Below are 27091 nucleotides of genomic sequence, written 5' to 3'. Positions count from 1 at the left end.
CTCTCTCGCTCGCTCTTTTTATTTTTAATAATTGTTTTCATCATTATGATTTATCAGTTTTATTTAATAGAGCATATCACTAGACATGATATTCGCCAATAATAATGTGGTTAACTGTTGATAGTGGCAAGTATTAATGGCAATTATTAATAAATCTTCATAAAAATTTGATAATTTTTCTAAAATTTTATTTGAAATTTTTCATTCGTTGACTCCAAAATTGCGCAGTTGGTTCACCCTTATTGAGATTTTACAACAAATAAGCATAAGGGACACATTATTATCCCCTCAGAGCAACCGAAAGAACCCCACATTCCAACTATTCCCTTATGGTACCACTTATCAACATGAGCCAACCCATCATGGGTCATCCCAAAGCTCCCTCACATCCTGCGCAGTCCTATACCACAGCTTTCGAACAACAACATGTATGCGATTCATAGTACATATTGCCGTCCACATTACCACACTATCAGGCACCCTTTAGTCTTCTACTACTGGCCCTGGTGAGCAGCAGAGACTTTTGGACCGCAAGGATCAGAACCCATGTTGTTGCGTTGATCTTCTCCTTGATCATCAGAAGCAAGGCGGAACTAAGCACCGTTTTCAGGATCTGCGCTCGCAGTCCCTTGAAGAATCCCAGCGGTCCCTCTCCTTTCATGATCCAGAGTGCCACCTGCGGGATGCTCTTACGGGTTTTGGATGGTCGGGCTTTCTTGTCCTTTCCCTCAGCCGACTCTGCAGCTTGAATCATGATCTTACACCTGCACGATGATTTCTGATAAAGTTCAATACAAGCCTCAAGGATTTCGACTACAAAAGGGTAAAATAATATGTAAACCCTGGCATTTTATGCAAATATGTAAAGCGTAGACGTAACAGCTAAGGTGCCATTAATCTAACTATATGAAACAACCCAATGAGTTCAAGCTAGACATTGGCAAAGGATCTTAATCCTACATGAACCGTCATATATCAGATATTATCCCACTACCCTCGCTAGTGATGATCAAATTGCAGGACATTGTCATGTGATTTTGCCTGAATCATAGAAGCTCAAATTAGATTCGTTATCGGGTGCTCTAGAAGAGCCAACTTGTCCATCATGTAAACCATTAGAAGCTTGACATTGATGGTACAGTGCCATATGGGTAAATTCATAAGGTAATACTTCACGCTTTCATCAAGGATGAAAATGTTGATACTGAGTAACCAATCATTCTCTGCGAAGTCCTCATATAGGAATTCTTCATGATACTGATTCCTGTCCCTACTTCCTAGGATGATCAATACCAACAATGCCCGAAAAGGCGCTATTACCTGATAGCAGGGTATGTCAAAATGGTGGCAATGGTCTTCGAAATAGCACCCAACATGAAAGCTGAAAATGCGGACAGGGCCACTGGGGAGGAACCCTTGTCCCCTTCATTTTGATTTCTTTTCAGAAGTCGCAATTTCAGCTGATCGAATACTGTGTACTGCAAGTTTATAAACAACTTTAGTCTCAATCTAATCCTTCTCTCTCCATTCACCAAATATAAGAGGCAATGAACTCAGAATCAAATTTAACTCGATGCACTGTACCTGTATAGCAGGATTTGAAGTCAGCAGAAGATTGATTCCAAGTCCATCGAAGGCATCATGCCAGCTTCCCTCTGTAAGAGTCCTCCAGAGGCTCTTTGATTTTCCAAACTCGCTAGTTTGCATCCTCGCAGAAGCTGTATCAAGGGGCTACTTGATAATCAACCAATCAGATCAGTGTAAGATTACAATATATGAATTCATCCACAATAGGATATGTTTTCAGTAATCATGGTACAGTTTCGGGGGGAAAAAAATCATTTTCTCCTCCCAAATATCCACTCAAGACTAATCTTTCAAAGCTCGCTTGCCACTAAAGATGTTTCTAACCTGAGTTACAATGGCAGTGCAAGCCCCAGCAGCAGCAGCTAGAAGCAAGTTTGCTTTTGTTCCAACTGACTTAGAACCACTCTTTTCAAGATACAATCTTTTGAAGTAGCTGTATCCATAGAAATAAACGAATTGAGCGATAAATGATTGAAGGTTTTTGGTCCCCAGGCCCTGGTATAGTGAAAGAACTTGACGGTTTGATATAGCCTCCTTCAGAACATCAGATAGATTCCTATGAAAGAGCCAAAGCAGAACAAATTTGATCAATATGATATAATATTGCAGATAAACCAAAATGAACTTTGTAACATAAAAAATGTTCAAGAAAGGAAGAGCAAATCTTTCACATAGACTCGTACAGAAGTCAGAAGCATGCAATAGAGAAGGAAAATACCAGTTCTCTAAACCTTTTAAATATCAAGAGACGATACCACATATGCTTTCCTCTGTTTTTTTTTTTAATATATATATAAGTGGCGTATTTCATTAATCAAAGGACTGTACAACTTACACTTATCCAAAGAAAATATTAAACAAAATCTATGAAGACTATGTACATCAAAATTCAAAACTTCTAGCAGCTAACAAAAACCTAAGCTTAGCCTGTACATTAGGAAATTTTTACTATTCGTTAGCAAGTTCAAAAGCAGGGAAAAGGATGTTCACAAGGCCTAAAAAGTTAAAAGGATATACTTCTTCAACTACATCGTTGAATCAAAGGAGGTAATGTCATTGTTAGACAGCAGCGAGACAATATATTGACTTTGACATCACCAACTAATCATCGCAGATGTAACAAAATAAGAGCAAATGCACCACAACAAGCAATGCAAGACAGACACTCCACCATTTCATGTTTCTTATGATACAATGTCAACCCGACTAATTCTGACTCATAAAGTGACTAGAAGGAATTGCCTGGAGATGCAGATTCAACAACAGACCTGCTTGAGCTGGCCTATCAATATTAACTCAACAACCACAATTGACCCCAATTCCACTAATAACAAGCTAACTATAAAACACCAAGATGGTCTACTCCACCCCTATGACTGTCACACACCAAGACATTCACCATGAACAGCAAGAACTAGCCAACCGAGCAACAACACGCAGAAGATCACCAGTCCAGACATCACCAAGAGGCGGGATCACACCAAAAAATCAAACTTTGATGAGTAACTATCGGAACTCACCTGTATTTCTGCTGGCCGTGGGCAACTCGAACCTCGGCCTGGTACTTGGTCTTACAGGTGTCGAGAGGGTAGAGGATGGTGGTGCTGAGCAGAGATCCTATTGCACCCGAGGTCGCCTCGGATAGAGATTCAAGATCGACACCCATGTCTTGTCGTCTGATCAGGATGACGAGGAGGATTGACTTGAGGTTCGGATCACTATGTCGGGGGCGGCCTTCGGTCGTTTAATAAGGGAGGGACAAGGAAGACGGAAGGAAGGAAGGAAGAAGAAAGCGAGAGAGACACGAGCTCCTCAACGCGGCCATGAACATGTTGGGTGGGTGGAAATTAAATCATATTAATTAAAATTAATTATAAACCCAAAACAAAATTAATTTTTTTCTTAAATAAAGGGAAGAGAAATTGAAATTCTCCTTTTGCACTCTTTAGTTCCCACCACGTGTATGTGCTTGTTCTTGAAATTACACCTATGGATCATATTTATGAGTAAGTAGATGACATATTTAGAGAAAACTCTAATACAAAATGGATACGGGTAAAAACCGTTTCAATTTTCAAATATGTATCGGAATTCATTCTTATTGATTCTATATTGTCTTATTCTTATCTGGTTATCATATCTTTTTCCAATTCCATATTCTTGAAATTACTTATTCTATTCGTTGAAATGAGAAATAGATTATAGTCTCATATACTTATTCATTTCAATGATAAGTGATTGAATTATTACCCATCTATATATATATATATAGTTAAAATTATGTATTCAAATTTATATTGATAAGTGATTTGAATTATTATATTGAATATATACATACATATATACATATATATATATATATACACACACATATATATTTATATAGATGTATATGTAGAAATGGCCGAGAAGTTGGATTGGTTTCAGAATGGGGAAAATGACGGAGACAACGATGGACGGAATGGCTCTTCCTTGGATTCGGGAAAGTGCATTGTCAGCTCTCGACAGCAAAATTTGACGGTCAACTCATCCGGCCCATCTTAGCCCATTTGGCTTCCGTAGGCCCATATCAGCCCATTGGGCTTCCATAGGCCCATATAAGCCCATTGGGCTTCCATAGGCTCATCTCATCTAGCCCAATTAATTTGTCCAATTAGACTGGTTAATTATAATAATTAATAATTAATTAATAATTTTTTAAAAAGGGAATCTTCCCGACCTTTTTCCCTCTCCCTCTCTCTCTCTCTCTCTTCTCAATTTTCCTCTGCCTTTTGCCGACCGCAATGAGTTGAAGCCCCACTACACTACTGAGCGAGCTTCTCTCTCTCTCTCTCTCTTTCTGCAGAGTTCACTCCCAATGCAGGACATCTTCGGCTCCGTCCGCCGATCACTGGTGTTCCGGCCGTCCGCCGACAATGAGGAAACTCCGCCGCCGGTGGCTTCAACCTCCTCCACCACCGCCGCCGGGGCGATCGTAGACAAGATCAGTTCCTGCATCCGCAGGTCCCGAGCATTCACCAAGTCCGCTTCTCCTTCAGCCGCCAGAGACACTGCGCCTCCGATCCGATGGCGGAAAGGCGAGTTGATTGGGTGCGGAGCCTTCGGGAGGGTCTACATGGGGATGAATCTCGACTCCGGAGAGCTTCTAGCCGTTAAGCAGGTCCATTTCTTCTTCCCTAATGCGTAATTTACTCTCATTGCCTGGAGAATGGCGCATCCAGCCTGGTTCTGGAGCATTTGAGCTTCTTGCTGCATTCATTTTGCATTTTGGTTTGTCAGTTGGAATCTCGGACATCGTTGATTTTGTTCTATTGTTCAGTATCGTGCTTGAATCCAATTCACTTCCTCTCATTTCACCGTTCCACTTTGATTTTCACGATTGCATCTTATCAAAGTATGAGATTGTTTGTGTTACTGTTCAACTTCAATTAGGTCTCCAATTTCTGATGCGCTTGTTTGCTCCTCTTCAGGTCTTGATCGCAGCTAATAGTGCATCGAAGGAGAAAGCTCAGGTTTGAACTTTGCCTCGCGTTCTATGCATTTCTACTCCTCTGCTCGGCTTGCTATTGCTTTTCGGCATTTAGGAGGAAGTTTCGGCACCACTGCGGTTTACTTTGATTGCTTGTTGCCATAAATAGGCTCATATTAGGGAGCTCGAGGAGGAGGTGAAACTTTTAAAAAATCTATCTCATCCAAATATAGTGGTAAATACACTCCTTCCTTTTTTTTTTCTTTTTTTTTAAACCTCATAAGTTTTGGGTAAATAGACGGAGGGAAAGTCTGGTATTTCCCTGATTATGGCCTTTTCTCGTCCCTGCAGAGATACTTGGGTACAGTCAGGGAGGAAGAAACTTTGAATATTTTGTTGGAATTTGTACCTGGTGGATCGATATCGTCACTGTTAGGGAAATTTGGAGCATTCCCGGAAGCAGTAAGTACTTGCAGACTTAAGAATGCTCCACTTTATGGTGTATGAATGCAAATTGTGCTGATAATGCAGGTTATAAGAAACTACACAAAGCAACTACTAGTGGGACTGGAGTATCTACACAAGAACGGGATTATGCACAGGGATATCAAGGTAAATTCTCTTCTTAAAGTCATAAAGAAATTTCTTTGACATGATGGCTTATAGTGATATGCTTATGGTAAATTTTCTCTATGCATTTTCAGGGGGCGAATATTCTCGTAGATAATAAAGGTTGCATTAAACTTGCAGACTTTGGTGCCTCGAAGCAGGTTGTTGAACTGGTATTCTTGAGCTGACTTTTCTTGCTACTGCTTCACATGTTAATTCCTTTTAGTTGCCTGTTAAAGCAAGCTATACTATACCATCTTATCTAGATCTTTCAATATAGCAAAAATGTCTTTCCATAGGCTACTATTTCTGGTGCAAAGTCTATGAAGGGCACTCCATATTGGATGTCTCCAGAAGTGATTCTCCAAACAGGACATAGCTTGTGAGTACAGCAGAAATTGGCTAATATCCATAGAAAAGTCATATGAAATTATTTTGGCTTCTCTATTCGGCGCTCCCTATTGACATTTTCTGAATATTGTAGCTCTGCTGACATATGGAGTGTTGGGTGTACTATTATCGAGATGGCAACAGGAAAGCCTCCTTGGAGCCAACAATACCAAGAGGTGTGCAGGTTTCGTTTTATGGTCTTTCCATAGATGATGCTCCGACCTCACTAAAATGGTTCTCCAGGTTGCTGCTCTCTTTCATATCGGGACGACAAAAGCACATCCACCAATTCCTGACCATTTATCAGAAGTGGCAAAGGATTTCCTGCTAAAGTGTCTGCAGAAGTATGCTTCCTTTTTTCAAACCCAATTGTGTTTTTCAGCCTTTAATTCCTGCAGATAAAAAAATTGACTGATCAAGCTCCTAATATTTATGGATTCAACATCTTTCTAGCCAGTGATTGTTTTGGATTCATCTGGTGTTTTATGTTTGATATGGAACTTCTCCTCTTAACTGCTGCTTACATTTGACTGCAGGGAACCAGATCTGAGACCAACTGCATCACAGCTACTGCAGGTAAATCAGATACAACTGTTAGTTGCTTTCTACTATGCGGGTTTCTTCCTCTGATTCCGTCACCTTTGTATTGGGAATTTTTTATTTTACAGTGTTATAAATTAACAGGTTCATGTTTCTTACTTCTCTGTCCCTACATGAATGCAGCATCCTTTTGTCACGGGGCAACCTGCAGAATCTGATCCTGTTTCTTCTGACACTAACACGGTAAATTTCAACTCATTTGATTCCAAATGCTTCTCTATATCCTTTTCCATCTCAACTGATATTGCTCTCCATTGACCAGGAAAAATCTGAATTTCTGTCGGCTTCATGCTCTCCTGGCACTAAATCCTTGTAAGTTTTTTTAAATTGTCACGATTTATGCATTACAAACTTCCACATCACCCTGTGCATGGCTTGTTTCTGATCTGTTATTCGTCTTTCCCTTACTTTCTAGTCAAATGCCAATCAACCCCAGCACAGGGGATATATATAACTTGGACAATCTGAATGGCTCATCAGTTTGCCAGAACTTGTCCAGCAACATGTGGGGAGCAAATAATAGTGGTGATGACATGTGTCAGATTGACAGATTCGATTCTGTAGTAGGTTGTATGCCTGATGACCTGAATAAGGTAAACTTCTCAGCTTTTGTTGTCCAGGTATTTCATTAGCCCGTGGGTAATTGTTCTCAATACACGCTCTCTCCCTCTGTTTGTGTGTGTGTGTTTTTTTTTTCTCCAGAGTTTTAACCCTGTCACTGAGCCTTCAGTTGATTGGAGGTGCAAATTTGATGAAACTCCAGAACTTGAGCGGACAGGAACTCTCTTAGATGTTGATCAGTCGGCCATTGGTCCTGCTATTCAGCCCACAGCTTGCAAAGTGGAAAAGAAAGAGTTTTCATTTTCCTGTGGGCCGTCATTGTCGGAGGAGGAGGATGAACTCACTGAATCCAAAATCAGAGCCTTTCTTGATGAGAAGGTACAAAAAGAATTATCCAAAGGGAAATCCTAGTTAACCTGATTCATCATGAAAATGTTACGACTTCTGCATGAAACTTGCAGGCTGTGGAGCTAAAGAAACTCCAAACTCCATTGTATGAAGAGTTCTACAACACTTTGAGTGTCGCCTGTTCTCAAGGAATTCTGGAGGGTATTCGTGAAGAAACTGCTCCGAGTTACTTAAAATTGCCACCTAAAAGCAGATCACCTAGTCGATGCCCAATTGGCACTCCATCCACGACCACTGATGGCATGAGCTCTGTAAGCCCTGGGAGTAATAGCAGCAGACGCATATCGAATGTTGGCAATGTAAGTGCCCAATCTTCACCTGATGTGGGATCACCTCAGCTCAGTGAATTGAAAAGTCCAGCAGTTGATGTTTCTCTCGATTCAACCAGCCCGAGGTAAGTATATAGTTCCAAAGTAAATTTCTCATGTCATAGAAATAGACACTCAATGAGACCTAACTTGTTCTTCGTGTCCAATATGCAGTGTCATCTTCTCTGAGAGGCAAAGGAAGTGGAAAGAAGAGCTTGACCAAGAGCTTGAGAGAAAGCGAGGTAAATCCCCCTCTCGTCCCAACTGTGCAGTATGCTTGTTCTAAGCTGTCTGGACTCAAGACTGGTTTCGTAGTTTTTCTGTCTCGTGAAACCTTTATTCAACAATCAGCTTATGATGGAAAATTTTGAACTTCTGTGCAGAAATGATGCGTCAAGCTGTTGTCGGAGGTAAAACATCATCTCCAAAGGACCGAGCCCTGAATCGGCAGAGGGAGCGGACGAGGTTTGCGTCTCCTGGGAAATGAGTAAGGAGGTGCGTGCATGCTCTATCCCTAAGGTGGATTTTGTTATTTTGCAACATCTAGTTGAGGAACTCAGATACCCGATTCTTGATATGAAGTACTTCATCAGCCAGCCTACCATTCTTGCGGTAACATGAGCGATACAACAATTCTGGGTACGAAATACTGGATGCTGAGATAGGATCTATATGCTCAAATGAAGAATCGGTTCACAACGACACCTCGAAATCCTCCCCGGGGCAAAGCTGTTGTGTGGATGATAGTGATCACTAACACGCAATGCTTAAAATGGAATATCGAGAAGCATTTTTTCTTCTCCGAGCTGTTTCAGTTTCCCTGTCCCCTCTAATTTGTTTCATTTGAAAGAGGTTAGTCAGTGGCGGCTTCGGCAGGGGAGTGAATGCATGTTTTGTTCCATTTGTACTTTAGAACGTCTAGACATTATATGCTACTTACTCAACCCGATGAGCATTCTGATCTCATTGTTGATCAATCTGTGTGCCCCGGGTATTGTAACGTAATAATATTGGTGTTTTGGTGTTCCGTTCTCAGTTTTCAGATTTCACTGAACCTCTTGCCTTCTCCATTAAAAGAAAGGATAGTTCTCAGGAAATTCACTTTGTACCTGAACTCTGTGCTCATTACTATCCAATACCGCTCCCAAAATATACAAGCCGGACACTGTCCCGAAGAATACAAGAGGGCTGCAATAAAGTCCTGAGTATTGGTAGTTATAAAGGAGAAACATTGCCCGCTGTTTCTCTGACTTGATCCAAATAATAAAGAATGAACCTCTTGTCAGGAACATATCCTTCATCCGTCATCAGAAGGAACAACTCCCTCGATACCCTGATGACGGTCTCACTCTGCGGATGCATCCTATCATAGACAACAAAGCTGTGAACCTTTTTCTCGATCTCGATCCAACTGATGCCTGTCTCTTTCGCAACGCCTACCTCCTTCATTCTCTTCATAGCACTCGCTCTCTCTCTCCAGTTACGCTCAGATGAGAATATGTTTGCCATCAAAACATAAGGCACTGGATTCTCCGGTGAAGCCAATACAAGCTGCTCAAAAGCGAACTTTCCCATCCTGGAATCTCCCCGAATGCTGCAAGCGCCTAGCAGTGCTTGCCAGATGAGAATGTCGGGCTTTACAGGCAATCCCTCTATGAATCTCTTCGCTTCACCGAGAAGCCCAGCGCGGCCCAGCATGTCAACAACACAAGCATAGTGTTCCGTCCTCGGAACAAGCCCAAAGTCTCTCCGCATTGAATCTAAGAATTCCATTCCCTTTTCCACCAACCCGACGTGGCTACAAGCATGAAGCAAAGAGAGGAACGTGACATCCGTGGGTTTTACATCTTGAAATCTCATTTGCTCGTACAATTTCAGAGCCGTTAAGCCGTCTCCGTGACGGGCAAAAGCTGCAATGATGGAGTTCCATGAGACGGAGTTCTTCAGAGGCATTCGATTGAAAACCTTGACGGAGTCCTGTAGATCTCCACACTTCGAGTACATGTTTATCAGCCCGTTCCCGACAAACGGCTCAAAACCTAAGCTTCTTTTGATGACCAAAGAGTGGATTTGCTTACCCAAACCAAGAGAAGTATCAACACCAAATATTCCCAGAACAGCAGAAACCACGTTTGAGTCAACTTCGATTCCCGCCCTTAACATCTTCACAAATATTTGCACAGCTTCTTCCTGTAACCCGTTATGTGCGAATCCGACTAGAATCACAGTCGTGGAAACCTCATCTAACAATTCTGCAGACTCAAATATAATCCATGCATCGTCTAAGCTGCCACATTTCGAGTACATATCCATCAATGCACTCTCGATGCGCATATCTGATCGGAAACCCGATTTCCACACAAGCCCATGGATCTGGTCCCCTGCCCTCAATGCATGCAAACCCGAGCAGGCCATGATAGAGCTCAAGTATGTAAAAAGGTTTGGTTCAGCTGCTCCTCTTCGCATTTCTACAAACAACTTCAGACCATCCTCATAAAGTTCGCCCTGTACAAGGCCCGTGACCACCGCTGTCCATGTAATGACATTCCGTTCATACATCCTGTTGAAAACCCGCATTCCCGAATCAGAAGACCCACACCTGAAGTAGGACGTTATGAGAGCATTTCCGACCGGTATCTCCCTGTCATAGCCACCCCTGACAACTATCCCATGCATCATCTCAGTCACATAACAGTACTGAGGCCTGTCACACCCCGATAGGATTGTCGTAAGGGTCGCCTTATCGATCCAACAGATTCCCATCTCCTGCATTCTTCTAAAAAGCCCGAGACCTCCAACAAGCTGTCCATCAGTCAAGCACCCAGAAATGAGGGTGTTCCAAGAGACAGTGTCCCGGAGGGGCATTTCATCAAACAGCCTGAACGCGCCCCGCGTGTCCCCGCACTTGGTGTACATGGAGAGGAGAGAGTTCCAGACAAACTGGGAATTCTGGAGTACTCGAGGATCCTCGGAGGAGCCGTAGAACTCATGGGCCTTGATAATGGAGGCGTGAAGGGAAGAACCCAGGTGGGAGTAGCCGTCCCGGCCGCAGATGGACAGGAGCCGGCTGATGTCGGAGTGATGGAGGACGAAGCGCTTGGAGTTCTTGGGGACGAGAGATGAAGCCCAAGGGGGAAGATGGGAGCTCAGGCCGTGGAAGATCCATTGAGATTTCATCCATAAAAGCAAGCAAACAACGGAGACGAAGAGCTGCTCTGTCGTTCCGGGTTCCAACTGTATTAACGGCCTCTTTGGTACCAACGGCGTCGTATTGGTAGTGTGAACTCTGGCATGGTTGTTTTAAGAATTTCTCGTTGCGCCAAATTTGTTTAATCATTATTATTATTTCAAATGGAAAAAATTTTCGGGCAATGAGAGCATCGATTCCGGTTGCTCCAAAGTCGGTTATAAACGAGACTGATGTGGCATTGAAGTGACCTTAGCAGGTTTATTACAGATATAATTGAAGTAGCGCTTTACTTTTAGAGCATGCAATAATCTCTTTAAAGAGATTAAAAAAAAAATCATTATTAAATTATGTTCTGAAGTCTATTATCTGGAGCAATAATTGTCAACGTTAATTTAGTGAAAAAGATTTCAAGGTTTCAACTTTGCTTGAGCCTGTGTTGCATACGAGCACGAAACCGGAAATGGAAATGGCAATTCTCTCGTACTGATTGGGCAACTGTTATCGTAACAACATCGTCACTTGTAATTGTAAGACGGATTCATCATTCTTTTCCAATTAATATTATACTCGGAAAGGTGAAATCGAGGAGATTCAGAGAAAGATCAACAAGAGTGTTTTCGTTCGTCTTCCATTTATTCTCCAACTAGATCCGACATCACGGTATTACAATGTTACATACATCAATTCGTTGTTATACAGTTCAAGTAACTGACGACATAGGACAGGCTATGTAGAAAGACATGCTATGTAGAAACAGGTAATATACAGAGTGAAAAGAAAGAACCTGCTTCAGTGAACAGTATGAGAGCTATGGTAGTTCCACCCGCTAAGCGTAACTCGAGGAGTGACTCCACGAGGGACCTCAAAGGAGATCTTCACGGGCATCACCTCGCCCGGCACCAGAGAGAAATAGTTGTCAGAGTAATGAACTGGAAGAATCCTCGTATCCTCTCCCTCCTTTGTGTCCGTCTTCATTTCATGGACCGAGAAGTGGAGGAAGAAAGCGACGCCAGCATCGGTCCCATTTATTGTGGCGACTCTCAAATCAGAATCATCTCCCTCCCTCAAAAAGTAATTCTGAAACCTCCTGAACAAATTAACTTTCAGCTGTCCGTCGTTTCCAGTTTGGAGAGAGTGAAAATTCAACGAAGACATATCAAAGTCGATTTCCATATCCCTCCGGACGAAGTTATTCATATATGTTGAACTTCTCGTGTCAGGTTTCTTTGATGTGTTCTGAACATGCATTTCAATCTCGTAAGTGGAGCCTTTGATGAAAGCTTTGGATGTAATCTTTAGAGGGACATTCTTCTTCCTGTAAGGTTCCAAAAGTTTGTAGTTGCCCAACCAGTAAAAGTTCCTCGATAAGATGCCATAATCAGACATGTTGTACAGCTTGAGCAGGAGAAAGTAGACGGGCTTCGGGTTCTTCGACTTTGGGTATGTCATCTCCACAATGGGCATGGTCTTTTTAGGCGGTACGGAGAGATTATCGAAAACCTTATAGTATGGAGATGCTCCTTCCAAGTCCCAGACTGATGCTTCTATGGCCACACCCGACAGCCCCTCGGATGTTGTATTGACCACCTATGCAAAAGCCAATAGTGGAAAGTAAGTAATTCCCAAAATTAGGGCACCTTCTGTCCGAAGAATGAGGGCATCATGGTATCCTTTGTCACCTCAATAGAATAGGTAGCAAGATTGAGCTGGACATGGATTGGCTCTGCTGCACATCGGCAACCGAAAAAGCCGGCCGTTTGGTCGAGCAAGTGATCATAAAACTGACCTCGAAGACCAGTCCAAGGATTCTGATTCTTCCAGATCAGAACCCCCGTGTACTTGCTCCACATTCGAGAAGTCCATCCTTCCAGCAAAGCTCTATACTGAATGTAGTTCACAAGTTGAGCCTGAGAAGTCCATTGACAGATGCAAGAATGAATTCTCATCTCGTGCACATGAAAATGAAGAAATAGAGGAACAGACTAAGAAAGTAACTAAAAGAAAAGTGTTTACCTTCAAACAGAAATCATCAAGATCCTTCGGGGTACCATATAGTTCAATCTGATCATGAACTTTGCTCGGTTTTGAATAAGGTATGTATTTATGGTAGGTCCATATGGGGTTTGGAACTTCTTCTGTGTAACCGTCCGGAAGTTTCTTGAACAGAGGAATCCGCCATCCTTCAGGGGGCATCGTGGCTCTGATGGTAGCTGCCACAGGCATCCCAACAGAGCCAACCTCGGGATTGAAACCATACTTGTAGAAATCATCCCTAAAGAAACTTTCAGGGTATTGGATTTCATAAGGTCCATCGGTGAAGTCACCCTTCCCATTGGCAAATCCATCCCACATGGAACCTTGGACGTAGAGACGTGTCCCGTCAAGGTACAGGCTAGGATCTTTTGGTGATGCCGTGGATGGTTCTTCTGGAGATTTATCAGTTTCACTGGGAGTTTCAAAATAAGGATGGAGTTGGAGATCATTCTTTAAAGCTTCATTGATGTCTTTGGGTGGAACTTGTTCATTTCCGCCTACCCAGAGAGCGAGACTAGCATGGTTCCTTAGAAGCTTCACAGTATCCCTCGCACAAAGCATGAAAAGGTCATGATCCAATGGACCATCAGGATTTGACACTGGGTCACCGCGACCATCAACGTCCCCAGTAATCCAAAACTCTTGCCAGACCTACAAAATAATTTTAATTAAACATTCAGCTAGAGTCTTTAGTGACATGTTTATGGCCCATTGTCAAATGACTAATTTTTTAAAGCGTAGGATTATGGTCGTGAACTGCATATAAAGTTTTAATTTTTCAGTTCAATTACTAATAAAATTCCCAAGTGAGGAAACTTCTATAATCCATTGGAATTTTGTTCATTCTATCTTTATCCAGTACTGGCTTTCAGCATAATTAGCACATCGGAAGGACATCAAATTTTAGCTGAAGATACGATAGATCACGAACACCTGGACAGGATGTTAGTAGAGATAGAACTATACCAGCAGACCATACATATCACAGTAATGATAGAATTCTGGTCTCTCAGCCAATCCACCACCCCAGCATCGAATCATGTTAAAGTTCATGTCAGCGTGAAACTTGATATCAGTTCTGTATCGTTTCGCTGAGAGCCGTAGTAAACCATCTGATAATATCCAATTGCCGCCACGAATAAAGATAGGTTGCCCATTTATCTTAAACAATCTATAAATCAGAGAGGAGTTAAGTTTAGGACGGTCTACAAATTTAATCATTCAGAATGTTTAATTCCTCAGAAAATTAACTTAATATACCTTCCATCTGTTGCATTATCAATATGGCTCTCAATTTTGCGAAATCCAAATAAATGGGTCCACTGGTCCGACTCTCCATGTTCCTTCACTTCAACACTGATTGTCACATGGTGAAGGGCCTGCTTACCCATACCATTTGGCCACCATAAGTTAGGCTTGTAAAAGAAAAGCTGCATATCAATAAAGAAAACCTCGGTCAAGAACCAACTTATTTTAAACTGCCAAACCACGGAGAAGAACAACAAACATGTTGAAAGTACAACCGCAATTTGCTAAAATTCAGGAGAGCATATTCTTTTTACTAAGTAATGGGCCTTCTACTTGGTAGAAGGTAATGAAGTAACCAACCTGGGGAAATGTATACTGCACGCGTGCTCTTGGGGAAATCGACAGATGTTGGGTCTGCAGTTGTTCTATCAAGCAAACATTGCCCTCTAGTTCAGTGCTCACTTGAATATTAAGAGAGCACTCAGCAACCGAAGAACTTTTGTTTTCCAACTCCGTCGTAGCATGTAAATATACTCGCTTATAGTTGTCAAAGAATGATGAAACCAAGTGAGGATCGATTATCTTCACAGGCTGCAATAAGTCAAACTAAGTCAAACTTACCAGATTATAACACTTAGAGAGGTAAATAATTGTGAAGATCAAGGATATGCTGATAGAAAATAGCTCGAAATATAAAAATTATAACTTAGTAGTTCTTAAGGGGTAGCTATCATAAGCCTATTATAACTAAGTAGCATAGCGGCAGGACTTACCCCGGTAACTGAAACTGATACCTCATCCCATATGCCAGTGTTTCTGTCTCTGTAAAGAGCAAGAGGTTGGTCAAAATCTACAGGATGGAGACTCGCAAATTGTTCTGTTAGACGCAATTCATATGATATCATTTAAGAACTATGCCCCATTATCATTTAAACGAACCAGTAAAACATAGACGTTTCACACACAATCAGAAAACTTTTAGTCAAGCATACCAGAAGATAAACTCTCAATGTTGATCCATTCCTAAACTATACAGATAACAGATAAACTGCCCGAAGGAAAAATGGTCAAAGAAGAGAAGAATTACACAAAAAGACAAATCAAAGTCGATTACCTTATAGGGATAATCCAGTCCCAACCCTCAACATATTGCGTCGCAACATCCTTCCCAATCTAAATTATTATTAATGCGTCAGTTTATGATTTTCAGAGCATGTCTCATGCTAATGCAAGTGAATTCTGGCTATGATGTGACCAACACATCTCAACTTGTTCAAATATCATCTATATGAGAAGGAGAAAACCATTCAATAGGTTTATGCAAGAGCTGAACGAACCTCGTGATCTCCACCCTGTCCTCCCTTAGGGGGAATACTCCCAGGATGGTCCGGAGGATGCACAAGAACCGCTAGAAGGTTTTGACCATCAGGATGCAGAATGTCAGTAACATCAAGGCTATGTCTTCTAAACATCCCTTTTGGTAGCACCATTTTGTGCCCATTCAAATAGACTTCAGCAGAGTAGTTGATTCCCCGGAAATTTAGATCCAAGTGCTGGTTTCCAGTCTGCAAAAGTTCAGAAGAAGAAACGGCAGTTTTAAATTTCAAATCAAAGTGAAGAAAAATTCTCAAAAGATAGATGGACCAACCATCCATTCACCGCGATGAAATGGAAATTTCATTATGCTTAAAATTATGCTTGTAACGAAACGACAACCTTTTTAGCAGATATTCTTGTCATAGACATCTCAAAATCCTCTTCCAAATACTTCTATGCAATCTTGCCCCCACCATTGTGTTAATGAAATCAAAGTACAATTGAAAACACGATTCCTATCAAATCACGGCCTAGCTTCTATTCAAAGCAGCACACAAGCAGAGCTCTAACTAAGACCGAATTCCATATTTCAGTTTGGGCACATACCAGCTTGCACTGGAAAGTTGTGAAAAACCAGAACGTGTAGTATTCCCTTCCTGAAATAGCAATATCTAAGATGGCCTCGTTTTGCAGCCCATAAAAAGGATCTGGCACCTTCTTGTTCTTTACCAACGTTGCCAACACACTGCCAAACAAAACATCAATAGACCAAGAAGCCCATTATGCAGTTTCACACGATGGAATAAAAACATATGAATCAAAAAAACAATCTCAACATAGAAAGTATTCAAACTTGCGAAACTGCTCGAAATAGAGTAAGAAATGCGGATGAATTCGGACACGCAGGCAAGTAGGGATTGGAATATCGGGAAATAAAGAGAAAAAAAAAAGTCCTTTACAGCATCTCAAAGAATCTGAGATTGTATGTATTCATATCACTATTGAAAGAAATAGCGCTATGCAAGCAATCTGCCTCTTCACTACAGAATTGAGATTCACATCCAATTTCAGAACCGCATATAGAAATTCAGCTAGATTGACGATGCATTCATTGAAATGGAATTCAATTGCGTACGTTCCGGGAACAACGGCCTCCATCCACGGCGCGGTGGGGCCAGTGGGCGGGTGAGTGGTGGTGAGCTGAGTCCCGGTCAACTCCACATCGGTTGACCTCGCCGCAAGCCACCCCGAGTCAAGCTTCGTCTTCCCTATTTCCGCCATCACAGTCGCCGCCTCCATTGAGGATTGGGGAGAGAGAGAGAGCACTGAACTGAGAGACACCGAGCGAGTGAGAAGCTCGCGATCACAGCTGCCGCCCCGTCTAGTGTTTGTCGGTCATCCGATCACATTGCTCCCAGGCGGAACGTTGTGACGTGATCTGAGGGAAATGGGCCGTCGGCTTTTGCGGAGTACGCAAGGTGACGTCTGACGTGGCAGTTTTGACGGTGGTGATCTGTTTGTTTCTGATGAGGCGCGGGGATGGGGAGGCAGGGGAGTGGGACCATGGCGGGAGGAGTTATCCGCAGGACCGGGCAGGACCAAACAGAAGGTGGCGTCCCGTCAACGGTAAAAAAGAAAAAGGATGACGCGTCGTTTCTTTGATGCATATGCTGAAAAATAAAACGCCGTTGCCGGGGATCGAACCCGGGTCACCCGCGTGACAGGCGGGAATACTCACCACTATACTACAACGACCTTGATGGGATGTGGCCTTAAGTTTCATGTAAAATACCATCTAACGCTTTTTAAAATTTTCTCTTCGACACATATTGGTTTTATCTTTTTTATCCATTTACTGAAAAAAAAATTGGGCCACGTGATATGTACAAATGTGTCTATTTAACCATCGAAGCATGGCAACCTAGTGGTTAAGGCTTGGAACAGTTGTCTTGACATCTCGAGTTCATATTTTTCACGTACAACTACAGTTCTTCTAAGACAAAATTCTTGTATGTAACGAGAAATTTTCTCTCAAAAAAAAGTATCGATTTAGTATATGATATGGTTTTAAAATATTAGTTATAGGGTTCTTCTTTTTGGATGAGTGGTATTTACATTGATGACCTCAAAACTAGTTAGTAATAGCGCAGTACATTTTAGAGTAAGGTTTTGCATATTATATCCCTTTGCACACGAATATTGCTAAACTATTGTAAAATATGCACCCATATACGTACTTTGATTAATGTTGAGATGAGCTCAATCACTTATAGGCCCAATTGATATTTTACATGGTATCAGAGCGGGTTACGCTTTTGCTCGCTCATGTGGGCTCACACCACGCCAAATTCGATTTCGAGATAGCCAAGAGTGCGCATCATGTTAATCAGGCCCAAGAGTGGTCCGGTCCAGTTCCGAGGTAGCTAAAGGTGCACCTCTAGTTAAGCTCGAGTGTGGAGCTCGAGGTTAGTTTGGTATTTGTCCCCCCTTGCCCGAGCACGGAAGAGGATGTCCGGCCCGGGTCAGTTGTTAAGGGCGAGTGTTTAAGGCACGTGGCACGTGTTGGACCACACGTTACCACGTGAGGGTGGGTGTTGAAATATGTTGTCCCACATCGAAAAATTGAGAAAGAAACCACAAACTTATATGAGACTTGGATCCAGTAACCTATAAGCTTAAGCTTTTGGGTTGCAGATGGGTTCAAGTCCGTGTAGGTCCAAGTGGGTATTTTACATGATATCAGAGCGGGTTACGCTTTCGCGCACATGTGTGGGCTCACATCACGCCAAGTCTAGTTTTCGAGGTAGCCAAAGTACGCCTTATCTTAGTCCGGCCCAAGTGTGGCCTTATTATCAATTATCCCCCCTCCTTTCGCCCAAGGTGTAAGAAAAAAGTCCACCTCGTGGTTAAGTCCCGAGCACGGAAGTCTAGTCCCGGCTCGTAGTCAGTTCTTAAGGGCGGGTGTTCAAGTTCACGTGGCACGTGTAGGTGAAGCGTCAAAGTCACACGTTGCCATGTGAGGGCGGGTGTTGAGAGTTAAGTCCCATATTGAAAATATAAAAGGAATTCCACAAGTTTATAAGAGATTGGGTACCACAATCTATCAGCTCGAGTTTTTTGGTTAGAGATGGGCCCAATCACTTATAGGCCCAATTGATATTTTACAATTAACAGGCGTCAATTTATGAATCGACCTTACGTAATGTAACTTTAGAACCATTCATTTATCCTCATTAATGTAGATGCATTTGCGATGTTGATGCTCATCCATGCCGATGTTAGGATGAATGCATCTTGTAAACGATTTCTTGTGACTTGTGTTTGTGTATATATGATGCATGTTAACACGATAAATCGGTATATCAACTACACTTTGATGCCGTTGGCAGTGAGCACCGAGGTGAATCATGTATAAATCGATTATTGAACTTGCATCAAAGCAATAAAGAATGTTGCACATTTGTGGCACCTCAGCAGCATGTCTGGTCGTGTGGAGCGAAACTTTCCCATTTTGCACGGGTTTCACATGTTTCGAATAGAGTTTCAATCCAATTCAGAACCACTGTTCAATATTAAAAAAATAAAAATAAAAAAGTATTACGTTTTAAATTAGTTCCCGATATGGACAGCAGAAAACATTACATTATGTACTTAAATATTTATGGCAAAAATGCGAGAGGTTTCCAATTCAAGTATTTTTTTTTCCCTCTAAATAGATAAAATAATATGTATATTATATATATATATGTGTGAAATGGAATTCTGGAAAAAAAAAAAACTAGAAGAAGACCATTTGGAGAAAATTAATAAACTGTCGGCGTCGTTAACGCCGTTTAAACGGAAAGACTTGCCGGGGGTAAGTGGAACTGTCCTAATTGCTGCCACGTGGAAACCCGCGAACATATACCGCGCTCTCCTAGAAAGAACCATTCACCAGTCGTCCACATCTCCGTCACGGAGCTGGTTGACGGAAGACGACGAAATAGGAGATTCTATTCCTATCCCATTTTTGGGCAAAAAAAATCTAACCCATTATATAATTACAATTTACAATTCTCAAACTATGGCGGGCGTACATGCACCCGAAGCCACACTTCCATGGGCCCACCGCCCGACACCTCTTCCATGCACCCGAAATTATGGGGACCTATAACGTAATCACGTAGCTATGTAATATTCAATCAACAATCAATTTATGTAAGGTGGAGAAAGAAACTTTATAAACTCTTCTCATGTTTTTTACACGTCTCAGTTATTAATTGGGAGCCACAAAACCATGTACTTGTAGCGGTGAATATTTTTCTTGAACGAAATCATATATGATGGGGCGTATGTGCACCCGGGCAAGTAGAGTACACACTTGACGGCACGGCTGATCTTATCCTGACAGCCACGATCGCCGTCATCGTCATAATAAAAATGCGTGCCACCTCATCCTCTTTCCCTTTCTATTTACTCTTCTTCCCGTTTCCTTTCCCGTCTCCGAACGTCGGAAACGTTTCCTATTCAAATTTCCGAACAGGAGAGCTCGAAAGACGAGGCTCTCTCAGCTCACCAAAGCTTCAGCAATAACGATAGTTCTTCCTCCTTCTCATGGAACCCCTTTCCCGGGAAAGCTCCTCCGACGAATCTCCCACCCAACGCCGCCTCCATGCGATCCGCTCTCACCTCCTTCCCGCCGCCGCTCCCTCCGATGAAGATGACCTCCGGTCCGCCGTCCAAGCTAATGCCACTTCCGGGGAGCTCGTCCGCGGTACGGCCTCCGTTTGCTTCACTATCTGAAATCTATCGTGATATTTGAATATTTTGAAACATCGGAGTTGCTTTACTTTTGGCGCGAGCTGCTCTGTTTCGTGGAAGCTTCAGCTGCGCATGATTGATCGCTGTAGTGAGTGATGTAACTAATCCTGCTCGTGATGGAATTTTTTGAAGACGCTGAACGATATAGGATTCTGGTGGAGAGTTTGATTGCAGGAGTTCGGATACTATTTGTTATTTGCTGTACTAGTTCTCTTGAACTCTACTGCTTTGGTTTGTGAACATGGAAGAGTAATATGAGACAGTAAGCTAGCAAGTATCAGTTCGATTGAGGTGGAGGCGCCTCCAGATCATAATAGCTCTGATCTTCTTGAACTGATCCAGAACTAGGAAGATGGATCATGAATCACGTTTGGAAGTCCTCCTATGTTAATTTTTGTTCGTTTTGATTTGAAGAACTGGTTAAAGGTTTTCGGTTTATTGCAATTAGTTTACACGTGAAGTGAAAAGGCCCCCGTACTCTGCGTTAAATCGTTTGCTTCGACTTCTGAGCAGGGGATCATTACAGTGTAGTTCTTCCCGAAGAGCTCCAAAAGGGGAAATGGAATGTTTATAGGTATTTCGTTTCATTTCATTTTTGTTTACCATGCTTGAGCTTGAGAGAGCTATATGTTTCTACTATACTAGTCAGATATCTCATGGAGATTATTTTGATCCTTTTCTTTGATACAGATCCGCACGCTCCCCTATGAGACTCATCAGCAGATTTCCTGATCACCCTGATATTGGAACATTGCATGATAATTTCGTGTTAGGCCCTCTCTCCTTGAATTTATCATTCTCAGAATATATTCCAACTCCTAGATTATTGTTGAAAAACCATCAATACTGCAGTACAGGCAGCAGAAAGCAGCATTTCTATTGGCGGATTATAATGGCCTGACTGCAATTTGGGTAACTTTTATGTTGTAGACATGCTGTTGAAAATTTTTGTGATTACAAGTACCTGGGAACCCGAATTCGCGTGGATGGGACAGTTGGAGAGTGAGTTGATTGTAAATCTATTATATTCCATCTGATTGAAACTTTAGAATTTCTAAGATATTGCTGCACCAACTACTTGATAAAATTTATTAGGTATAAATGGATGACATATGGAGAAGCTGGCACTGCTCGGGAAGCTATAGGTTCTGGCCTTGCCTATTATGGGTTATCACATGTAAGTGCTTTGATTCTTGGATCTTTTATTTTTTTTCTCTACATTCTATGCATATATTTTGTTGGCGTGGAATAAGAGCTTGTCATTTCATGTGAGAGCAGCACTCCTTTGCTTGTGTTACATATCTGATTACTTGAGCTAATTGCTAAGCATATATGTTTCGGCTGAAAATTTTTTGTGCAATGTTGAACAGGGAATGTGTGTTGGACTCTATTTTATTAATAGGCCAGAGTGGGTAATTGTAGATCATGCGTGCTCAGCATATTCATATGTTTCTGTTCCTTTGTATGACACTCTAGGTGAGTGAGATCAGTGCTCTAATTCTGCATTGCCCGTTCAGAAGCCCTCATTAATCCATCTTCGTACTTCTTGCAGGGCCCGATGCTGTAAAGTATGTTGTGAACCATGCCTCCATACAGGCCATCTTTTGTGCTCCCCAAACTCTGAATGCTGTGAGTTTGATCTTTGCCTCCCCAGCTTTTACCCTGCTGAATTCATTAACCATCTTTTTTGTATCAAGTGTAAATAGCCTTAAATTGCTTCACATGGCAAACATAAATTCTTGCCTCTGTTACCAATAAAATAAATTATTTTCCTCATTGGAGAGAGTTGTTCCCTCTTGTCTCTGATCATTAGTTTTTTGCTTCCTTCTATGTACTTTTACTGTCTGGTTATCACTTAACATGGGCCATTGATAGTTTATCTTGTTTAATTCACATTGTCTCTGCTTCTGTAATTCCCTGGAGAGAGAGATACATATCACATTAGTTATTCAAATTTGCAGTTGCTGAGCTTCATATCTGAGATTCCATCTTTACAACTAATAGTGGTGAGCACCTCAAGATTTCTTTAAGCTAATAAGAGCTACTCCATGATTTTGCACATAGTCCATTTTCTAAGACTTGCACGGCATCTCCAAAAAACAGGTAGTAGGAGGAAGTGATGAAAACTTGCCCTCTCTTCCATCAACGTTACAAGTTAAGCTTGTATCGTACCTGAAGTTGTTAAGTGAGGTATCTGCTGTTGCTTTATTTTCCTTACTGAAAAATTTAGCATGTTTGGATAGTGATTTGAACCATTAAAAATAACCCTTGTTATTAAAAATCTTAATTCTCCCTAAATAAATATTATTGCCTTGCTTTGGCTTTTTCTGAAATTTTCTTTCAGATAAGTGCTAAATGTCCTGCTTGTTTTGTGTTACAAGACCTTCTAGGAGCAATTTTAAATCAAGAAATGTCAATAATTTTTGTATTAGAAATGTTATTCTCCATAGGGTGCAGCAGTCCGCAGCTTCATTCTTCGTACAAGGTCTTGCAACTTATTATGCCGGAAATGTCACTCTTGTAGGGACGCAGACATCTGCAGCCCTACAACCCCCCAAGACCAGAAGGTGTTGCTACTATATGCTACACAAGTGGAACCACGGGAACCCCGAAGGTGGATGACAAACCTGTTTTGACTTCATCAAATTTGCTTATATGAGCTTTGGCCTATTTATTGTTATTTGCAATCTGCTTATGTTTGCATGATGGTGACTTATAATGTTCTCTTATAAGGGAGTGGTTCTTACCCATGGAAACTTAATTGCAAGTGTCGCTGGATTTTGTCAGATCTCGAAACTCTATCCATCAGATATGTAAGTCCAGCCTCTATTGTAGGAAAACCTAAAACTAGCTTTTTTAACAGTCTTGTTAGCTTGTGCTGTTTATTTCTGCAAATTAACATTTTGGATTTTTCTCTTCTGTTACAGATATATATCATATCTCCCTTTGGCTCACATTTATGAACGAACCAACCAGATTATGGCAGTCTACCGTGGCGTTGCAATAGGCTTCTACCAAGGGGTATGCGACTTTATAGTGAACCACATACACTGATCACAGGCAACTATTTGCTCGCACTTGCTCTCATATGTTGCATATAAAATGACCAAGTATAATTAATGGATGGGCAGAAGAGAACTTTTGTTTCTATGAATGTTCCAAGAGCATGCACAAAGGAATTTCTAATGGTTTGCCTATGAAGTCCATTAATTTTTTATTTTTTTTACAATCTTCAGCCTTTCTGAAGAACATGTGGAAGTTCAGTGGTCATACATAGTAACTTACTGACCTTGCTGTATAGATGAAATTGTAATTTCGAAACATTAAACCAGCATTGACTGTCCTAAATTTCTCAATATCTTCAACCAACAATATAGATGAAATTGTAATTACGAAACATTAAACCAGCATTGACTGTCCTAAGTTTCTCAATATCTCCACCAACGATGAGACTTGGTCCATCTGTATTTGCAGGACAACATGAAACTGATGGACGATTTGGCTGCTCTGAGACCTACAGTATTCTGCAGTGTTCCTCGGTTATATAATCGAATATATGCAGGGTAATACAATCATCAGGTGTTCCCTTGTATTCTTTCTAAATCTGAAGGCCTATATCTAATTAGTCGAATAACCACCAGAATAACAAATGCCGTTAAGTCTACTGGAGTAATGAGGCAGAGGTTGTTTCAAGCTGCTTACAACTCAAAGAAGCATGCTATTATGACGGGTACTTATGATTAGATATTTGACTCTCTCTCTCTCTCTCTCTCTCTCTCTCTCTCTCTGTGTATATATATATATATATATAAAATATGTATTCATGGGCCTATGCACGTGGATGTCATTTAATTCTGGTCGAATTTGCAGCATCTGACACTACTAAAAAATTTCAGCTAAAAGTTTTAGAAAATAAACATGAACAAAGACCAACTTGCAAAGCTATGTAAACATCAGTCATGTTTCATATTGCTCCACTCTCTAATTTTCTTTTTTGAATTTTGTCTCAAATGCTCTAGGACGGAAGCCATCACCAATTTGGGACAGGCTGGTATTCTCTAAAATAAAAGATAAGCTTGGTGGGAGAGTACGTGTTATGGGATCTGGAGCTTCACCTTTGTCCCCTGATGTCATGGACTTTTTAAGGGTGTAAGTAGCGAACTGAATCAACTGATAATTGCAATTTTTTCCCCCTGTTTTGGCATGTGAATTGGTGCTGTCCATTTTTATCTAAATCATATAAACAAAAACAGGTGCTTTGGCTGTCAAGTGCTTGAAGGCTATGGCATGACTGAGACATCTTGTGTCATAAGTTGCATGGAGGAGAGTGACAACTTATCTGGTCATGTTGGATCTCCTAATCCTGCCTGTGGTGAGTTCATTTACTGTTATTTATGCGGCATCTCTGCATATCACAGAATAGAGATGTATGATACCTTACAAAAATGTATAATACATGAGATGGAGCTGGCTACTAGAATGGAGGTTGAGGCACCCAATTCTCGCTTTTCCTAGGGAGTAATTCTGTTTTCCCTTGTCTTCTTTCAGAAATAAAACTTGTGGATGTTCCTGAGATGAACTATTTCTCGGATGATCAACCCTATCCTCGTGGTGAAATATGCGTACGAGGTCCCATTGTTTTCCAAGGCTACTATAAAGATGAAGTCCAAACGTAACCATATTTTCTTTTGCTTTGCCATTTTGCTCATGTCAACACTGGCTTCGTATTTTTTCAATATTTTTAAACTTATGTGCAGGAGGGAAGTGATAGATGAGAGTTCTTGGCTGCATACGGGAGACATTGGCTTGTGGTTACCGGGGGGACGTCTTAAAATAATTGATAGGTAATTAATAACATATTTATATGTTGGATTTTCTTCATATTATTGCCGTTTCCCCTGCTTGCCTTGAACATGGTCTGCAGTAAAGAATCCTTTGTCCGCCCTACCAACGGGCTCGATGTGTGCACCGAGTTTTGATAATTATTTACCATCCAAAAAGTGAGGAGTTTAATCGTTGGATTTCGAGATGTTGAGGCGTTGCTTTGTGCAATTGCACCTTGTCTTCCCCGATTTGAATTCCTTTTCTTCAACATGTGACAGGAAAAAGAACATTTTTAAGCTGGCACAGGGTGAATATATAGCTCCGGAGAAGATTGAGAACGTCTATGCGAAATGCAAGTTCATTTCACAGTGCTTCGTATATGGTAGGGGAATTACTTGACTCTTGCTTATGGAATTCACAATCGATCTCACTGAGGGATTTACTGGCTTCCTAAATTTTTTCTCAGGGGACAGCTTGAACTCCTGTTTGGTGGCCATAGTTGCTGTGGACCCTGATGTTCTGAAAGAATGGGCTGCCTATGAAGGCGTCCAGGTCCAATCGACTTCTTCTTCAGAATAAAGGCTTTCTTTACTTGCGAACCTGTTGCTTTTTGAATAATGAAGTATGATTGTTGCCACAAATAATTTCTTCAAGCCCTCTTATAAGTTTATGTGGAGATGTATTTCAGAAAACATAAAGGATAATAACTTACAGTATAAAGAGCATTAAGACACTGGAGATTGGACATGATCCAATGGGTTTTGCGCAATGGTATTGAATTCCTATGGGGCTGGTTAAGGATATATAATGAGATTTAATCGTTTGTGTTGCAGTACGAGGATTTAGGACAATTATGCAGCGATCCACGAGCAAGGGGTGCAGTTCTGGCTGATATGGATGCTGTTGGCAGCGAAGCTGAGGTATATTCTGTCAACGAATCATACTCGGAATATCTCAGTAACTTAACATGCTCTTCTATTAACTTGATTTTTCCCTCTCCTTCTAATTCCCGCAGTTGAGGGGCTTTGAATTTGCCAAAGCTGTAACTCTTGTGCCCGAGCCATTCGCTGTGGAGAATGGACTTCTCACTCCAACATTTAAGGTGAGATGCTTAGCTTCAAGAGACTGTCTTAGCACACGGCTTAATCTGCTTCATATTGAAGACCCTTCAGGAACACATTCTCCTCTTCTTTGCTTCATTTTTTCAAATGTTGACCTGTCTGCAGATCAAGAGGCCTCAAGCGAAAGCTTACTTTGCTAAGGCAATATCAGACATGTATGCCGAGCTTTCTGCATCAGACCCATCACTTAGAAAAACCTCGTGACCCGTTCACGTGTTTCACTCATGAGAAATGGGGGTAATACAAGCTCTGTTGGCTCATAGTTGATTATTGCAGATTCCAATCGTTTGCATTGCTTATGCCTATGAGAGAAGGCAGTTGGCTTGGTAGATTTGTATGATCAGTTCTAACACTCGATTTTTTGTTCCCTTGAAATCAAAATTCATTCTTGAGACAAGTGCAGCATCACGACCAAATAACTAGCTTATAATCTGCAAATTGTATATAGATGTATAGCCGTTACTAAAACAAGTATGCATGACAAAACTATCAAAGATATTCCAGTTATCTTCCTAGCCTAAAGTTAAAATTCCTACACTAGGTGGACGGAACTAGTCGACCCGAGATAATGACATAAGCACTTCCTTATTGCGCACTGGTCATCTCATACCTCAATGGCTGACGG

The 27091-nt window shown here is 41.4% G+C and overlaps 5 protein-coding genes and 1 non-coding gene across 9 annotated transcripts; 2 read left to right on the top strand and 4 right to left on the bottom strand.

The window, feature by feature from the left end:
* Positions 1-162: 162 nt before the first annotated feature.
* Positions 163-3425, bottom strand: LOC116187393 (peroxisomal adenine nucleotide carrier 1). The gene is made up of 5 exons (XM_031516062.1): positions 3108-3425; positions 1912-2143; positions 1585-1731; positions 1321-1478; positions 163-764 (listed from the first exon to the last, which is right to left on the bottom strand). Exons 1-5 carry the CDS (start codon positions 3251-3253, stop codon positions 473-475), a joined length of 975 nt encoding a protein of 324 aa, XP_031371922.1. The 5' UTR covers positions 3254-3425; the 3' UTR covers positions 163-472.
* Positions 3426-4328: 903 nt separating this feature from the next.
* Positions 4329-8959, top strand: LOC116192246 (mitogen-activated protein kinase kinase kinase NPK1-like). Of its 4 annotated transcripts, none has more exons than XM_031520731.1 (18): positions 4329-4747; positions 5058-5099; positions 5226-5291; positions 5408-5518; positions 5588-5668; positions 5761-5838; positions 5965-6047; positions 6150-6231; positions 6299-6399; positions 6592-6631; positions 6779-6838; positions 6918-6967; positions 7071-7248; positions 7358-7594; positions 7678-8018; positions 8107-8174; positions 8316-8427; positions 8526-8959. In XM_031520731.1, the coding sequence occupies exons 1-17, from the start codon at positions 4445-4447 to the stop codon at positions 8417-8419; spliced, it is 2025 nt and encodes a 674-aa protein (XP_031376591.1). In that variant the 5' UTR covers positions 4329-4444; the 3' UTR covers positions 8420-8427; positions 8526-8959. The 4 variants fall into 4 exon arrangements, with proteins under 4 accessions (XP_031376591.1, XP_031376592.1, XP_031376593.1 ...); XM_031520732.1 differs by having other exon boundaries at positions 8515-8959; XM_031520733.1 differs by having other exon boundaries at positions 5761-5826; positions 8316-8959.
* A 98-nt stretch (positions 8960-9057) lies between these two features.
* On the bottom strand, positions 9058-11221 carry LOC116192247 (pentatricopeptide repeat-containing protein At3g05340). The gene has a single exon (XM_031520735.1). It carries the CDS (start codon positions 11107-11109, stop codon positions 9148-9150), a length of 1962 nt encoding a protein of 653 aa, XP_031376595.1. The 5' UTR covers positions 11110-11221; the 3' UTR covers positions 9058-9147.
* Positions 11222-11712: 491 nt separating this feature from the next.
* Positions 11713-17205, bottom strand: LOC116215240 (mannosylglycoprotein endo-beta-mannosidase). The gene is made up of 11 exons (XM_031550880.1): positions 16857-17205; positions 16328-16466; positions 15742-15969; positions 15519-15577; positions 15178-15226; positions 14765-14995; positions 14417-14586; positions 14123-14327; positions 13136-13807; positions 12802-13029; positions 11713-12709 (listed from the first exon to the last, which is right to left on the bottom strand). The coding sequence occupies exons 1-11, from the start codon at positions 17018-17020 to the stop codon at positions 11912-11914; spliced, it is 2943 nt and encodes a 980-aa protein (XP_031406740.1). The 5' UTR covers positions 17021-17205; the 3' UTR covers positions 11713-11911.
* Positions 17206-17404: 199 nt separating this feature from the next.
* Positions 17405-17476, bottom strand: TRNAD-GUC. Its single transcript has one exon. It is a non-coding gene; the product is annotated as a tRNA-Asp (tRNA).
* Positions 17477-20181: 2705 nt separating this feature from the next.
* Positions 20182-26868, top strand: LOC116212119 (long chain acyl-CoA synthetase 7, peroxisomal-like). Its single transcript, XM_031546700.1, has 23 exons — positions 20182-20474; positions 21035-21095; positions 21212-21289; positions 21452-21523; positions 21617-21698; positions 21892-21997; positions 22074-22150; positions 22483-22527; positions 22625-22711; positions 23046-23135; positions 23255-23334; positions 23449-23542; positions 23996-24084; positions 24163-24251; positions 24541-24670; positions 24775-24893; positions 25070-25193; positions 25279-25365; positions 25624-25727; positions 25812-25897; positions 26179-26265; positions 26361-26447; positions 26572-26868. The coding sequence occupies exons 1-23, from the start codon at positions 20315-20317 to the stop codon at positions 26668-26670; spliced, it is 2133 nt and encodes a 710-aa protein (XP_031402560.1). The 5' UTR covers positions 20182-20314; the 3' UTR covers positions 26671-26868.
* Positions 26869-27091: the final 223 nt, after the last annotated feature.

The sequence above is a fragment of the Punica granatum genome, chromosome 1 (genome assembly GCF_007655135.1).
Source record: "Punica granatum isolate Tunisia-2019 chromosome 1, ASM765513v2, whole genome shotgun sequence".
NCBI classification, from domain to species: domain Eukaryota; kingdom Viridiplantae; phylum Streptophyta; class Magnoliopsida; order Myrtales; family Lythraceae; genus Punica; species Punica granatum.
Note: the sequence above shows the minus strand (reverse complement) of the source record. Positions and strands in the feature narration are given on the sequence as shown.